The 17,790-nt window shown below is 37.0% G+C and overlaps 1 protein-coding gene across 1 annotated transcript; it reads left to right on the forward strand.

Annotated features, from left to right (window-relative positions):
* The first annotated feature begins 2,387 nt into the window (after positions 1-2,387).
* On the forward strand, positions 2,388-15,908 carry LOC576354 (snaclec echicetin subunit beta). The gene is made up of 3 exons (XM_776670.5): positions 2,388-3,050; positions 13,990-14,190; positions 15,047-15,908. The coding sequence occupies exons 1-3, from the start codon at positions 2,917-2,919 to the stop codon at positions 15,231-15,233; spliced, it is 522 nt and encodes a 173-aa protein (XP_781763.2). The 5' UTR covers positions 2,388-2,916; the 3' UTR covers positions 15,234-15,908.
* The last annotated feature ends 1,882 nt before the right edge of the window (positions 15,909-17,790 follow it).

The following is a 17,790-nucleotide window of genomic DNA, read 5'->3' on the forward strand; positions in this document are numbered from 1 at the left end:
ATTAAAACCAAAATCTTGTTGTTTTGGAATTTTCGTTTCCTTCAAATTTAGATTCATAAACTTAATAACTAAAATAATGAAAATTAAGAAATATTTGAATGAAAATGTGCAATGTGTGACGTTGGGCAATAAATAGTTTTTCAATGTAAATAAGAAATATTGTATTATTGGAAAATTTGTAAATGTTTAGATGGGTATTGCTGGTGCAACATGAAATAAAAATCAGGCTGTTAACGCAACAAATGAGTGTACGTTTGTTACTTTTTAACCGGTCATTCTCCTAAATATTAATTCTTGTTAAAAAATAATTCCTGTTTCGTATAAAACCACTGACGGTATAACTCCGGTCACTGGATTACAGCGCACATTCACCACTCCATGTGGAACACTCCAGCCACTCACCTGTTTACGGGCGCTCACAGGCTATAGAAAAATAATGAATTGCTTATGAGGGTGTAGGAGATCCCAGGTTCTCGAGGGTTCTCGAAGCCGAAAGTCCTCGAGCTTTCAGTCTCTTTGGTTTTCCTTAGGACGTAGGACAATCTACAAGCTTGAAGGATAAAATAACAGTAGACAAAATTGCTATAACTATTTAGTTTTTTACTGTCTGGCATTTGAAATCTTGACATTACAAAGCGAGTAAGAGAGAGAGTTGGCAAGGAGAAAGAGAGAGAGATTGAAGGGAGTTAAAGAGGTGAGTAAGAGTGAGAGAGAGAAAGCGAGCGAGAGAGAGAGAGAGAGAGAGAGGGAGAATATTCAAAGAGAATAGTACAAGAGGGAGAGAGAGGAACAGAGGTATAGAGTGCACAAGGGAGAGAGAGGGATAGAGAGAGAGAGAGAGAGAGAGAGAGAGTGCGTATATGTGCTTGAGTGTGTTTGAGAGAGAGAGAGAGAGAGAGAGAGAGAGAGAGAGAGAGAGAAAGAGAGAGGGGTGGCGAGAAACAAAGATACAGAGAGACTAAGAGCATCACAGTGGATCTTGTTACCCGTTTTTTCCTTTGCCCATTGAAGATAACAACACATTAAATACGATAACCCAAACACCCACACGTACACCCAGATACACATGTAACTACATACGCACATCTGCTTGAAGCGTTTAAGCTTCAAACTTGGTCAAGTAAAGTGACACTCACACTTAGTCAATGGATTGCCAACGTATACTCTAAGCTTCATCATTATGCTAAAAACGCAAGCAACGCTCCAGCTTAAAGAACAGGGAACAAACAAACAAAACAATCAAACAAACGAACAAACAAACAACAACATTTACGGCAAAAACAAACATTTTAAGGATCGAAACAGGGTCATATAAGAATCAAAGGTAAATTACGTGGAGGGTGGATAACACACACACAAATTAAAAAATATATTGACCTTAGTTTATAATTATCATTTAAATGTAGCCTACATTCATTACCATTTTTTTCTTCTTCTATTTAAATCTAATCCCTTCAAGCGATAGACTCGGGGCACCTCCGTGATAAGATGATCCAATCCTGATAATTGATCTATTCCCGACATCACAATTTACTGCTTCCGTTTGACGAATCTGCTCGCGGAACCAAGCCGATGAAAACAGAGCGTGACACATCGAACAACTGGCAAAGAAAATCACTGAGTTAGTAGGGAAGCTCGTCTAAGGTCGAGTACAGACCGTCCCATAAAAAAAAGGAATCCGCCCTTCAGCTGCACCAACTTCATTAACAATATAATAATCGTCCACTGAATATGAATTCGTCGTCTGTAAGCACAGACCCTATATTTCACACTCTATTACAATCATTTATGTGTCTTGAGTGTAGTCTAGCTCAGTTCCTAAAAAAATAAAGACTACAACTGGTACAACAACAACAACGGATGTGTCTTTCAGGTCCTATGTACTTAGGTCTCTGTTTAGTCTTCTAGCTTAGACCCTAGCTAATTAATTGCGACAAGGGTTTGTTGCCAGCAAACTAACAAAAGCATGTTTTGGATACTGAATGACAGATAGGTCATGCAATATCCTTCCGGTATAACTTTTCCCCGTGTTTATACATGCATTTTTTATTCTGATAAAAACACTCCATGCCATAGTAACTTTTAAAAAAGGGTTTACAACACGCTTATAGAGAATTTTTGCTAACAGAATCAAACATTACGATGTTAACATCTACCAAAGATTGTCGTCTCAGACAGTAAACCAAAATATTACGTTGTATCTCATTTAATTCTCCTGTCCGCTTTTTAAACCCTATTTATCAAACAAAATCTTCATAAAGAACTACTACATTTGGATATCGAGAATTCATCTGCGTTATCAGCTTTGCTGGGACACCCTGTAAATGAGTTAATTAATGTGTCGTATTCTACTGTGGTTTAAGGAGCATCATTAGATTAAGGCAAACCTCGAGGAAGAAGGGGGAGCGCGTTTTAGCTATCGCCTCACAAGGAGGTTTACTTTTCGCTGCAACGTTCTGCACACGGCAATAAGGAGGGGTCCGATGTTCGTTGACGTTCTTGGTTGGAAATCGGGGGATGACCAGCGAAAAAGCTGTTTGGAGTTGGCAAAGGAAAGCTCATTGACTTGTCGACAGCTACATTGACTAGGAAGAGAGCCTGACATCAGTCCAGGTTTCTTTATTGCCTTCATAATAACCCTCTTCAAATAGAACTTGAACATAATTAGTTGTTCAGAGCAATTTATCATTAGTTATACTCAAGTAACATTGCAACGCATATACAACAAAGAAGAGACTGGTGCCCGACCACCAACTCACGGTCGAAACCGAACGATATCTTATTACAGAGAAGAGAGTCACACTCTCATTTTTTTTCAGCGTTCAACAGAGACTTGGAAGGAGGAAAGGAGGATTCAGTTTCCCACTTGTTGAGGGTGATTTTGGACCCATTTTAGAACTAAAACCCAGAGCAAAGATGAAGCATCTGTTGGGTGTGGCTTGCCTGGTGGCTGTTTTAGCGGAGGCCTATGGACAGGGCTTCGGACAGGGAACCTACCCTATGGAAGGATGCATACCCGGCTGGACTAACTTCGGAAAATACTGCTATAAGTAAGTATTTCTGTCCTTCTTTTTAACCCTTTCAGGGAAATTTATTTCACATATCTACAACGTTCACAATAACATATATACATATACAATTAAAACATTATCGTAGCATATCAATCAAAGCTTTTAGCTGTTTTGTTTAAACATTTGCTTTCGTTTTAGAATTTAAATGTGACATCAATTCATACTTCAAATTAGTTGAAAAGTTGTACCATTCATTTTGCTTTTTGTTTTCAAATGTTTAACGTAGTTCTTATAAATAACATATTCAGCAAAATTAATCAAAATGTTTAACAAGTAATTATCTAACTTGCCTTTATCATATCTCATTTCTCAAGTCTTCTCATTATGTTAATATATAATATTAAAAAGGTAAGTATGAACAATAAAACGCGCCAAACAGTATTTTAGTTTCAAGTGCATATCTACACTGTCTCACTAAAGTTATAATATTTGTTTTCTTACCTCTTTTTAATAAAATGATAGTGACAATATAGTTTATTCATGATGTTTTGTTGTTGAAATGTTAGGCTACCTGGAGTAATTTCGATTTATGTAAAAAAAAAAAAAAAAAAATTGGCTTGCACCGAGTATATAAAGATCACGTATGAGCACGGGCTTCCTTATAGGTAAACAAAATTATCAGTTGTATAATTATTGTGATTATTACAAAGAGTTCCTTATTAAATGTGTACATTTTAATTCAATACGATTAAAAAAAAAGAACTTTTGTAAAAAAAAAAAAAAAAAAAAAAAAAAAAAGTTTTTTAAGTCTAAGTGTAACTTCAGGTTAATCATTTTAGGTACTGCATTTTAAAACTTACAAAAAAGGGAAAAGAAAGAAAAAGAAGGAAGATTTTAAGTAATGAAAGGAAACTGAGACACAGTGATAACTGACTACAAAGGCCACCCAATGAAAGCAGGAAAGTTTTCTACTGTCGACAGGGGGCCTTTCTAGACAGGTTCTGCAACACACGTTTCATCATTGAGGGGATATTAAAGATGACCACTAAGACAGGTTTGATTCTATGTTTATGTTACTGTATCCATTTAGTGTCTCCAGGAGAACAATCATAATATACAGGAATAAAAAAGAAAGACAACTAGAGCTGCAATTAGTAATCAAAGTCAATCGACTCAGGCATATTTAATTTTCGAAAATCCTGACAGATACCATGTAGACCCTTCTGTTTATGATGCTTTCCCATTCGTAAGCTGGAGGTGATTTTAAATAGAATTACAGAATGAAGATTTTATCAACAATTGCAAAGGGGAGCCAGCAGTATCCCCACGATCCTCTAGCAAATTTCGAGCTTTATAAGTAGAAATCCTAAAATTATTCGAGTTTTACTTGCAACCCTGCTGAAGTTCTAAGGTGATTTATTTTCGTTAAAGATTTTCACTGCCATGACTGCTAAAATTTACAGCGTTAGGATTTCATCATAAAATTAGCGCAAGAAAAGTTTTTATCTAACGCAAGAAAGTCGCGTGCTTATATTCCATCGATGTGCAAACATGCTAAAAGAATTATTTGTGTCCAAAATGATCATTTCTGTAGGCATTTGGACTGGGGATCATGAGTTGCAAATGTCAAAATATGATATTATTTATATCTAAAAATGGCAAGGATTTCATATCGTACTATTACATTGTGAAGAAGAAAAAACAATCGAGAGGCTATGCGGAACGTTTAAACTATAATAACTAGCTTTGTGAGGCTTTGTATCATCAAATTGATAAAAAATTGATTCAGTACGGCTGGAAATTAAGTTCTTTAAATAGAGAGCAGCGCAAATAGATATATGTAGATGGGACCAGGCAAACGGGGTATCAAAATTTGGTCCACCATTTTAGCTTTTTTCTCAATGGCATTTGGAATATATATGGTTTAGAGAGCGAATGCTTTGCGTTACTTTTCGTCTACTTGGAAATAAGAGAAGGATTGAAAAGGAGTCTTTTCACCTTGACGATAATTCAACCTTGTATGGAAGGCTGCATCGTCAATAATAAAAGGAAATTAGATAATTGTTCCCAAGAACTTCTGGGGGCCCCATTATGTCATGCGTTTGATAATACTTAATTCTCTGCTAGGTGCTCATGTACAAACCGCTTCAGCGTCATCATCAGAATTAGATGCCAACTTTTATTTATAACCTACAATTCTTTAGAGATAAAATAAGAAAGGATCAGAATGTTAAGGTCCTGTGATCTATTCTGCTGGAGGAAAACATGCCAGGACGTAGATGTATCTGTCGCTTCCCGAGCTTAACGCAGCCTCTAAAAGTAGTACGTGCTGCGATTAGGGCTCGTGCTATTGAAGACATAATGTGACGGCTTTTCTTTGCGCGTGAGGATGCATTATCACCATCAGACACAATGTCCAAGTTCCAAAACTTCTGGGGAAATGTTGAACATGTGTCTAAATCTTAAAATCCATACATGCAGAAATGTGATTCGTAACTTTTTTTCTGGACGACGCAGCATGCTCCCGCAAAGATTATGTTTTATTCTGGAAGTCGAATTTCTCTCCTTTTTCATAATTACTGAAAGAATATTGCTCGTAATAAAGAAATGTAAAGTGAAATCGTTCAAGAAAACAATTGTTTTTCTATTTCGTTGAAAGTTTCTGGTGGTATTTGATATCAAGACAAATGCAATCTAAAGACAAATAGTGATATAGCACCTTCTCCTTGTCGTTACAAAACGCTGCACATAATGTTTCCAAAACTATCTGGGTTTTTCGCATTTAGACAGAAAGTATACCGTATGTTTTAAACTGATTTGACTAATGTTGTTCGTTATATGTAGAAAATATATATTTGCTTTTGGAAGACTTTATAAATATTAATCCAAATATCAAATTGTACAAAATACCCGAGATTGGACTAGACAAAATACCAATACACGAATCTCTTTAAAAAACGAATTCGTAAGAATAATAAAAGATTGTAACTAATACAGTATATGTTTCAATTATATTCCTATCTCCCTATTGAAATTCAACCACAAATTACAAAGAATAGTTATTTGAGACACCTCACTTATTATACATCAATGTATCATCCGTCATGCTTTGAAACATTATATCATCAATAAGAATACCGAGCTTTTCTATGTAGAGATGCGACAGTACACTTATCTAGTTCTGGGTAGCTTCTACCTATGAGGCTTTCCGGATTCGGAAGGAAATCCCCCCCCCCAAAAAAAACCCCACAACAATAACAACTACTACAACAACAACAACAACACAACAACAACAAACAAAACAAAACAAAACAAAACAACACAAAACAAAACAAACAAAATTATAATAATAATAATAATACAAAATAATAAACAAACTAAATAAGTAATTAAAGGAATATCAATTTGGTTTTATAAAGGGAGCATGGGACGGCAGTTCCCCCGATGAACTCCTATCATGTTCCATATCCATTACAGATCGATGGATAGCTATTTTTTAGATTATAATAATCATTTCTTTATTACACGTTGATGAAAAAATTGCCACCTTTCATGGTGTTGCTTAACGACTGAATCACGGCCAATCAAAAGCAAATTTCTTAGACTTTTCCAACTAAGTTCTGTTTTCTTTGAACGAGCACTGGCATTGCAATCAAAATAAGAAGTAAAACATAAATATTTGGATAAGAAATGTAAAATGTACAGATGACTATTCAAACTTTAAACCATCAGGAGCAGGGACAGCGGGAGAGGGGTGCACATGACCCCCTTTTGTGACCACACCCTTTTGCTGCGCTTCTGTGTACTGTCGAGAATAGGCGTACACTTATCCTTGTGATTAATGTGATTAAAGGCTCTGTCGTTATTAAAGGGCAATCTATATTCGTTAACCTTACCAATGTTCAGAGATTATCGGCTCAACTGAAATGACGCTAACTGTTCATGATAATCATGTTATACATTAACAACCAAACCAGAAATGAACTTTTAAACAATGAGGAATTACTGTTTTTTGTACATATCCAGGCTCCGTATCGGCGTAAACAGGCAGTGATAAACGGAGCATGTATATCTAATAAGTTACTATTCTGAAGCGCAGAGGGATAATTGAAGTATATTATTTAAATTCAAGTGAACAAAAAAGATCGAAGGAGAGATGGAAAGAGAGAGAGAGAAAGAGAGAGAGAGAGAGAGAGAGAGAGAGGGGGGGGGGGGGAGAGGGGGAGGGGGGGGGGGGGGAGGGGGGAAGGGGGAGGGGAGAAACTGCATAAAATATATTATTATTATAAGGACATTTTGCTCCGTAAACTCTTTCACTCCGTTTTGTGAAACATCATTAATGCACGACATCTTAGAAAATTCTATTTGTGATGCATACATAATTACGGTTGATATAGTTACGTAATTTTATAACCTTGTTTGTAACTGTTTGGCATATGTTTAGATAAAGATCATTGAGATAGTGGATACATTCGTAGCAAATTGAGCTCATCCATGACGTAATGTGCCCATGATAAAATAGATTGTGGCTGGCACTTTTTAAATAACAAATTATAGAGCGGAAACTATTAATTTACCAATTTTTGTGCGGTAGCATTGGAGGCCGAAAGTTTCAAGCTAGTTTGTACATATTTCATACACCATCAAGGATTTATATCTCTTATATCATAACATACCGCAATACTACATGCTGTCCAGTTTGAGCCAACCTTAATTGCTGTAAACTGTTTGAACATTGATTTCATGGCTTATTAAGCTATTGAGATGACAGATCAAGGAAATTATTTCGCGGTTTCCTGGGTTGCATAAGCATGAGTGAGTGACGAGATATTCGACTTTAAAAACAAAATGGGAGATCGAAGATTTTTATCTTCATTCAGAAACTATAAAATAACTTACAGTTATCCCTAAAACACCCTTGAAGTGTCAGATACTTTAGGCATTTCTGACTAGGGATCTCCCTAAAGATTAAAAATAAGGTAAACCTTACTATTGTTAATTAAAATAGGAAAATATCCCTGAAAGCAATCCACGAACCAAACCAACGATTGATGTAATTCGTTTGCCAAATAAACGATTTGGGTTAATTGAAAATTAATTGATGAAGGTCTTAACGTTTTGTTTTCTCTCTCTGAAGGACCAGTTCCTATTTAGCACCCGGTACAAATGACCCCATATATTTTAAACATGGAAATGAAGGCGAAGTATATTATAAGCATAGAATATAATCACTGCCAAAGTCGTGGATCGATGCTTTATGAATACCATTTGTTCGCCCTCTTGAGACGAATACTTTCACTTGTGTATCAAAGAATAATTATACCATCGGTGAATAAATGAATAATTATAACATCTCTTCCATGAACACGTATCCAGTATGAGGTAGAGGGGGGGGGGGGGGTCATTGTACTAATGCATAACATAGGCAGCGGGTAGTACGGAAATTACTTAACGACTCCGATTGGCTTCGTAATTATAGATTAGCATCCGGGGTCCAAGCGATAGACAAGATAGATGGTAAATGACCTGAGTATTGTTTCTCGAAAGCGGCATTAGTACAAGCTTGCGAACGTCCCATGTCTATAAAGACCACTGAAGGTGGGAAAAGTGGTCTTTGTAGACAGGTGGTCCTTATTTACAGGTTCCTTTAGTGCATGTTTCAATGAGAAACTATTTTTAAGGGAAACAAACATTCGGGCCCGAATTCACAAAGGAGGTTTGTCGACAAACCTAGGTTTATGCGCGTCATATGACGCACAACTAGGTTTGTCGACAAACCGCCTTAGTGAATTCGTGCCATTATTTTTGTAGACAGGTGGTCTTTCTCTACAGGTGGTCACTAAAGCAGGTTTCACTGTATCAACATTTACACGAGATGTCGACTCACTTTTACTTTGACGGTTTCTCCTGGTTAAACGATGTCCTTTCGAAATTCGTTTACCTTTTAGAAGTCAGTCACAACCACCGGACCTTTTCTGGGAACCCACCCGGCAGCATGAAGTGGATATTGGACAAATAATTGAATTAGTCCAAACCGAGTCCACATTATAAACAGGCTACTGGTGGCTTATTAAATTAGGTCTAAATATATTTTTCTTAAGAGATGACTGATAATAGGGGCTTTTAGATTTGCACGTCGACATTGTAGACTGCTACGTGTGATGTCCTTGTGTACATTAAAAGGACGTCACACGTATCAGTCCACTATCTCGACGTGCAAATCTAAAAGCCCCTAATACAAAATCGAAGTAAAGCATTGAATACAGCTGAAGCTTTCGACTCTTTTTTGCGATCTTCTCTGATAAGTGCAAGACGGAAAGCTTTAGTATGCCTGTATTCACGGTTTTCACTTCCGGGATCCGTTCGAAATATTACATCTACGGAATTAAAAATTAGAGATTTCTGCGGCAAAATGGAGATAAATTCAGGCAAAGAGAAGAACAGAAAAGGCTAATTAGAATTATCAGAATAATTAGATGGTTTGTGCTATGAAAAACTTCAAAGGAGATACAGAAATTGAGATAGAAATAGATCGAGGGACAGAGAGATAGAGAGAGAGAGAGAGAGTGATAGATTGAGTGAAAGAGAGGAAAAGAAAAAAAAAAACAAATTGTGGGGGCGTGGTAAAAGAATAATTTATATACGGTATATCACTCAGGTAAGTAACGCGTCAGCAAAAACAGATTATTCATTTACATCTTTCTTTTTAGGTGATCAACCTGCTGATCTTGTTTCCGCTCGAGTAGACTACCGATTTCCTGGACTTGGAGACTCTGCCAAGGACGCAGAAGTTCGGCGAAACTTGTGACCCGACCCGAGCAGGGCCCTGTTTCATGAAACTTGTTATCAATAACAAATGCTAAATTTCTATGACAAATTTGTTCTCAGCCAATCAAATGCCGCGATTTCAGAAGCAGTTATTGTCAATTATTGTTGGCAACAGGTTTTCCAATCAGGACCTTGTTTCCTAAGATTCATTAACCTCTGCTACTTTCCTTTTTTATATTTGCTCACAGCTACTAAAATGCAACGATTTCAGTAGCTTATAACAGCTACTACCTTTATAATAAAACATTCCGGGTAAAAATAATAGTCATATATTCACCCGACTTTGGGCACTTGCTTAACCCAACTTGGTTAATATTTTGCCCATTTTTAATTAGTAATTCTAATTTGACCCTATTTTGGCAATGCATTACTCAAGTTGGGTAAAGCAAATGCTCCAAAATTGGTTGGATACATAATCAACCTCGTGCTGGCAAATTTTAACCCATAATTTAAGAAACCTATTATTGGTATCACTATCAAGTCTTATGAAACAAATCTAGCCGGGTTCCTTAAAAAACCAGTCATAATCCATAAAAAATCCGACTGGTCTATTAAGAATATTCTCAATAAACTAAACATGATAACAGTTGATATTTGAAGAAAAAAAACACGAAATTAGAATTCAGATGAAGAAAAAAAAAATCGTCTAAATGCATAACGTGTTTTTACACATAAATAACAAATCCAAGACCCTCACACAATTTCGAAACAAATTGGCATCATAATGAAGCTATAATAAAGATTTACACAAAAAAGACATGAAAGGAAATATTCAAACGGACTTCAATTTGCGAAGACTTTTGTCAGAATACGTTTTGCTGCAGAAGATTTTGCAAAAAGTCATACAACTTAGTGGCGTACGCAGGATTTTTTCAAGGGAGGGGTTTTAAAATCGGGACCAAATTTGCTCCCGGGGTTAGAGGACACTTTTTGTTGTTGTTTGGTCTCGAAATTTGAAAAATTGACATTATGTTCCGTTGGGGGGGGGGGGGGGGGGGGTAAGGTCACCTTGTTTAGGTCAGCCATTGGCCTTTTTTTTTATATATATAAAAAAAAAAAAGGAAGGGGGGGGGGGTTTCACATAAAAAATACACAAAACATACACATAAAAAACTCAAGGGGGAGGGGTTTAACCCCAACCCCCCCCCCCCCTTTCCTGCGTACGCGCCTGATATAACTGATAAATGCCTTCTTGAGGTACAATCTGTATTGCTGTTGGATGTTTAACAAGAAGTTCTAAGTAGAAGCATTCACAATTTGTAACAATTTGTATTGTTAAAAAAGACCGGAATTTGATCGGATCTAGTGACTTCTTGATGGTTATCGGTGACCTCCTTGAGTGTAGACCCTGCTCTTAAACTCGTCAAAGTTCAAGAATGCAGGATGCAAACTAATTTACCTCTGACTGAAAAGTAGGACACCGAGTGTAGTGTAATGAACGGGTACATGCAGGTCAGTAAACACAACCCGAGTTCAGTTGTGTTGCCAATTTGAGGTCATGATCAGTACAAAATGATCGGTCATGTTTGAGTTAAAAGTTTACAAAATGAGTTCAATAGTGTTGCCAATGTGAGATCGTGATCAGTTTCAAAGAGATGGGTCATGTTTGAGTTGTAAGTTTAAAACTCGAATTCAGTAGTGTTGCCAATTTGAGATCATGATCAGTTTCAAAGTGATGGGTCATGTTGGGGTTTTCTAAGTTTACAACACGAGTTCAATAGTCTTGCCAATTTGAGATCATGATCAGTTTAAAGAGACGGACCATGCTTGAATTGTAAGCTCACAACACGAGTTCAGTGGTATTGCCAATTTAAATTCATGATCAGTTTAAAGAGACGAAACATTTTGAGTTGTAGGTGTACCACGAGAGTTCAGTATAGTGCTCCTCAAGGTCATGGTCAGTCCAAAGAGGTGGGTCATGTTTGAGTTGTATAAGTTTACAACCCGAGTATACTTTGCACTGGCGTACCTATGGGGGGGGGGCAGGGGGGGCAGAGTGCCCCCCCCTGACGGGCTCCAGGGGAAAAAAAGAAAAAGGGGAAAGAAAAGAAAAAAAAGGAAAGGAAAGAAAAAGAAAAAAAGAAAAGGGAAGAAAAAAAGGAAAGAAAGAGAAAAAAGGAAAAAAAGGAAAAGGAAAGAAAAAAGGAAGAAGAAGAGAAAAGGAAGAAAAAGGGAAAAGAAAAGGAAAGGAAAAAAATGGGGAAATTAAAAAAAAAAAAGACCATGGCCGTACGCACCAGGGGGGGGGGGGGGCAGTTGACCCCAGATATTTTGAAAACGTACAGTTTTTTTCCTGAAAATGTAGTGTAGGCCTATACCAAATCCTTCAATTCTACTTTTGAAAATGCAAAAGTACCCTCATGACCAGTTCGGTCGCTCGAACTCCCTTCACTCCTTTTGCTTTTGAGATTCTTCGAAAACTTTTAACGCATCTTTCCCCCTCCCCCACCAGAAAAATATTCCGCATACGGCCCTGAAAAATTTAGACAAATGAAAATAGGAAATTATAAGTGATATAACAAATTCGAAACTCTTCGCTGGCGCGAACTGCTTGCTAGCCTATTTTGTATTAAATGTTTTCACTTGCTCGTCCCCCTGAAAAAAGAAAAGGATTAGCATTGCCTAGAATACAATTGTGCCTGCCCCGACGGGCCCCACCTGCAACCATGGCAACAATAACACACAGTGTATGTACCAAATGTTACTAAAAGAGAGTAATTCATTTTTCTCGCTCGATACACTTGCTCGCGAATAAAATGAATAGATATTGCTTTGGAAACAATTGTGCCCACCCTTGACCTGCAACAATATCATTAAAAATGGAAGAGTTTTTACGCCCTCTCGCCAAAAAGGAATTGAATAGCGTTAAACACGATTGCGTCCATTCTGACCTGCACCAATAAAAGCTAGTTTATTTATTCATTTCTATTAAAAGAGAATTTTTTTTTGCTTGCTCGCTATGCTCGCTCGCCAAAATGGAATTGACACCGCTAACGTGCCCGCCCCAACCTGCAACAACCAGTTAATAATTATGTACCAAACGTTATTCAAAGAAGTTTTGGTGTGCTCGTGCTCGCCAAAACGGAATTAACATCACCTTAGACATGATTGTGTAAGCCCTGCCCTGCAACAAAAAAAATCTGAAATTTATGAACCAATTATTATCATTACAAAAATTTTGCTCGCTCGCTACGCTCGCTCGCCAAAACAGAAATAACACCGCTTTTAATAATCACGTCCGTGACATGGAACAATGAACCAAAGTTTATGTACCATATTTTCCCTATAAAAGAGAAGTGATTTTTTTGCTCGCTCGCCAAAATAGAAATAACACCGATTTTAATAATCACGTCCCTGACATGGAACAATGAACCCAAGTTTATGTACCATAATTTCCCTACAAAAGAGAAGTGATTTTTTTGCTCGCTCGCTACGCTCGCTCGCCAAAATAGAAATAACACCGCTTTTAATAATCACGTCCCTGACATGGAACAATGAACCTAAGTTTTATGTACCATATTTTCCCTATAAACGAGAAGTGATTTTTTTCGCTCGCTCGCTACGCTCGCTAGCTCGTGCAATTCATTGAGAGAAAGATGTATTTAGGCTCGCTAGCTAAAATGGGTATGATATCACCCTAAACACAATATTGTTCCCGCACCCTGCATGGGACAATTGAACCAAGTTTAAGTGGCAATTATTAAAAAAGGAGTGATTTTTTTTCTTGCTCGCTACGCTCGTTTGCAAAAAAAATGAAATTAACGTCGCTAACAAGTATGTTCCCACCCCAACTTGCAACAATACCAGTTTATATACCAAACGTTACTTAAAGATTTTTTTTTGCTCGCTCGCTCGCCAGAAGTGAAAATTAGCATCGCCTTTTTTGTTTGTTTCGGTCGCTTGCCCCCCCTGACGGAGTACCCCAGGTACGCCACTGATACTTTGTCCAAAAAGGAATTGGGTTTGGGCTAAAGGGAAGTGGCATCTCTGAGAAGGTGCAGGCATTGTGTGTGGGGCTGCGGACAAGCCTGAATACTATGACCCTTGTATATAATGAAATATCTGCACAGATGTTTTATTTGTGATATATCATATGTATATTTAAATTACCATTGCATCTTGTCCTATCTTTTCCCAACCTCGTCCCCAGATTCTTCAACCAAAGAATGAACTGGCTCCAGGCGCAACGAGAATGCAATAAATATTCTGCCCTCAACGGTACCACGCCTAGAGGCTATCTCATGACGTCGAAAGACCAACAGCACAACAATTTCCAGCACAATTGGCTGCGTTACACAGGGGGAGGACTAAACAAAGTATGGCTGGGACTTTCGGAGAAAACCAACAATAAGTAAGCAATAGGGGAAGGGAAGTTTACAACAACTTCCTGTAAGACGCAAACGACGGATAAAAGGCGACGTTGATATAGGACATACACTGAAGTCTTTGACAAAAATTACCCTTATCATGATAATTATTCATAACCAATATGGTTACTCTTATGGATTTAGGAGAAGAAAAACAAGGAAAATTAAAAAAAAAAAAAAAAGGGGGGGGGGGATAAATGAATTGTGAAGCAGCAGCTGAGCTTTTTTGTTACTCTGTTATTTATTTAAAAGTAAAATGTAGGTATCTGACGAATTATGAGGCTTACCAAAGCTAAACACTGGATTTTGAATTTCAAGCTAATGTTGCGTTGCCATTTGTAGCGGGCACCTAGCTCTGTGTTTATATCTCATTATTAACAGTCAGTGGTGTAGCGAACGCTCCTGAAGACAGTGACAATATGATGGGGGGGGGGGCATCCTCCTTACTCGATGGATGAAACTAAATACTAAATTAGAAGGCCTCCTGTTACGGAAGAGAGTTTAGGAAGGGGTCGTCTTTTAATTTTCCTTTCCCCGTCTTTCTTCCTTTCATTTTTCTTTAAACAAACATTTTAATACACCCCTCTTTTATAGCTACATCACGGCCCACAATGTGTCACAAATGGTAAAGAAATTGCGTAATATCATATCATACCCCCCCCCCCATCACCATCGTTTGCTTTTCGATTACACCATATTTTGTGGAGTAAACTTTTTTCGTAAGGGGGGACGCACATGGCCCTCAGAGAGAACGGTATCAATACTGATGAGTCTACCCTGGATAAACAATACATTATTACTAATATTAATATCATTATCATCACCCCTGCTCTTTTGCAGCTACTTCTGGGCCGACGGAACCCCGCTGCTCCCCACCCAGTGGAACAAGTGGAAGATCGACCAGCCCCAGCTCAACGCCCACATACAAGGCGTCCACACATTCGACAACATGGTGGATATGACCTGGGTGACGTCATTCTACAAGACCGAGATGTCGTTTATCTGCCAGTATCAATACATGCTCTAGAGTGGAGCAGTTTTTATATGTTATTATTTTGTTTCCCTTGCTTTGTTTCATAAAACTTGCTTTAAATGTAATAACAGACACATACAAAAATGAAAGAAACATTTAATAGCATGGATTATCATGGGGAATTCGACACACAATTACTGCACATGGAAACTGCCGACAGTATGTCTTTAAATGAAAGTAATTGATTTCGGAAGCTTATTTCAGTTACTGTTCGTTATTGTATCAAGCTTTATTAGAAAAATATTTTTCAAAAATATATATGCCAGAAATTGAAATTAAACATTCTTTATGAAAAATCCGCTTAAAAACTCGGAACACGTTATATGCTAACGTGAAAACATACAGTGCAACTGTGGTTTTATTGGTGGTTTTACAAATGTAAAGGAGATATTCTGTAGAATGAAGAAGGTCTATCGCATTTCTTGCGAAAGCTTGTTGCAGGCTTGTGCTATGACTTAAAATAACAATACATATAAGTTGAGTAGGTATGTTATTCGCCTGTGAATTAGACTCAAATGAACTATTACTAAAAGGGTAGTTTAATAAAAGTAATATTTATTAAGAAATTATATTGTGTAACGGATATAGAAGTAAACAATTTTCGATAAAAAAAAAGAATGAAGGGTAAAGTAATTGAGGAAAATAAAGGAACTAGGGATCGGAAACAAGTGTATCCTAGTAAATATTGGTATCATTCTTGCTTTATCATACTGCTTATTGATAATATTATCTTAATTTTTTACTAGTTTGATTACATTTTTTCTACTTCTTCTTCTTCTTCTTCTTGTTCTTCTTCTTCTTCTTCTTCATCTTCTTCTTCTTCTTCTTCTTCTTTTTCATCTTGTTCTTGTTCTTGCTTTTATAATTATTATTATCATTATTGCTATTACTCTTATTATTATCACTATTATTATAAATGTAATTACCACTGATGTTATAATTGTCGATATACGTTTCGTTATAAATTCAAGTGCTTTTTTTCATAGTCAATATTTTTCTTATTTATTTGTACCAACCAATTTTTCAAACCTTTGTCACTAGTATTCCTATAATTTTGGACTATATATTTTTTAAATTATAATTGTAAATATTGTTTTCTTGAATTAGGAACGAGCAGTAAATGCAGTAAGGTAATTTCTGTAAGTAATTATTGTAAGTAATAGCTGTAAGTAATACTTGCAAGAACTGTAATAGCGATGCAAGCAACGAAAGAGTATAGATATGAGTGGCATTAACACAGAAGGTAAAAGTATTAACTTTTACAGAAAAGTTTGTAACAGGAATTTTCCTGAACTGAATTTCTTACGGGAAAGTATAGTGTAAGGCATTACGAAGCTGTGTATAATGGTTAATTGAAGACTTGCTTCCATACTGCCTTGTCTTTTTTTATATCCATGATGATGGGTTGCTTACAGAAGGCAATTGTCATGATCTAGTACATTTCTGATAGATAAGACATTATTTAATTTGTTTAACGTAAGTATTTTATGTTATTTTTAATGTGAATGAAAAGAACTAAATGTGCAATAAATAAAGTGCAATATGATTTTCGATTGTGCGTGTCTCTTGAAAATGACTATTGGTAAAGTTAAATAATTAATATTGGTATTCTTTAACTTTGACAGTTTTTCGAATTATGCGCGCCCCTCCCCCTTACCCATAGAAATACACATTCCTCCCCAGTGCTGTTAAATATCAAATATACAAAGAGGTTGATGCATTTCAAAACATGCCTCATCCACCTTCCATCAAGATCTAACTTTTTAAAAACAATTACCGATGTCCTGCATCTACATGGACACACAAATTATTTTAAAGAAAACAAAAACAAAACAACAACGTTGAATTGCCCATGGGACTAGTAAAGGAATGGGGAGAACTGCATAGAAAAGTAGAGTTGTAAAACTGTGCGACTGTTAAAGCCAAGATGTGGAATAATACTTGGTCAAGATCGTATAGATGAACGGTGATTAGGCATTTGTCTGTAAAAAAGCACCAAATAAGTAAATATACCAATAATTTGTTTAATCACATGATAATTGTGAATATCGAGTTGATAGACTGATGCCGTTATTGCTGGTTTAAAGATGAATGGGGAGAGTCGAGGGGCGAGAAGGAGTGAGATGCGAAGTAGAGTGGGACATGGAGGCGGGGGGGGGGGGGGGGGCAGAGATGATGGCGGATGAGAGAAGTGAAGATTGTGCATTGCAGGACAGCAGGGGAGGGGTAAAGGGAATATTGGATGAAAAAAGAAAGAAAAAGAAGAGTCAAAGAGCAGGAGATGATGAAGGAAATGAAAAGAAAATCATAATAGCAGACCGAAGAGGAAAAGGAGAATTTGAAAATGTAAACTAAAGTATGACGCCGCACCCCCCACCCCCCACCCCCACCCCCGTTGAATGTTAAGTAGAAACCTGTGATATTTTTCAACCATGTTGTGGTGATTATGCTGGCAGCGATGGCGTCCTTGCAGTATAAACGTAATCTCCGGTGCTAGCCAAGTCTCACGGTATGATATTATTAGCATGATATTAATAGAAACATTATTCTG

The sequence above is a fragment of the Strongylocentrotus purpuratus genome, unplaced genomic scaffold, assembly GCF_000002235.5.
Source record: "Strongylocentrotus purpuratus isolate Spur 01 unplaced genomic scaffold, Spur_5.0 spur5_scaffold_17, whole genome shotgun sequence".
NCBI classification, from domain to species: Eukaryota; Metazoa; Echinodermata; class Echinoidea; order Camarodonta; family Strongylocentrotidae; genus Strongylocentrotus; species Strongylocentrotus purpuratus.

Coding starts and splice junctions, on each gene's coding strand:
- LOC576354 (XM_776670.5), top strand. CDS start 2,917: ATGAAGCATCTGTTGGGTGTGGCTTGCCTGGTGGCTGTTTTAGCGGAG. Junction 3,051..13,989: donor TTCGGAAAATACTGCTATAA/GTAAGTATTTCT, acceptor CCTCGTCCCCAG/ATTCTTCAACCAAAGAATGA. Junction 14,191..15,046: donor TCGGAGAAAACCAACAATAA/GTAAGCAATAGG, acceptor GCTCTTTTGCAG/CTACTTCTGGGCCGACGGAA.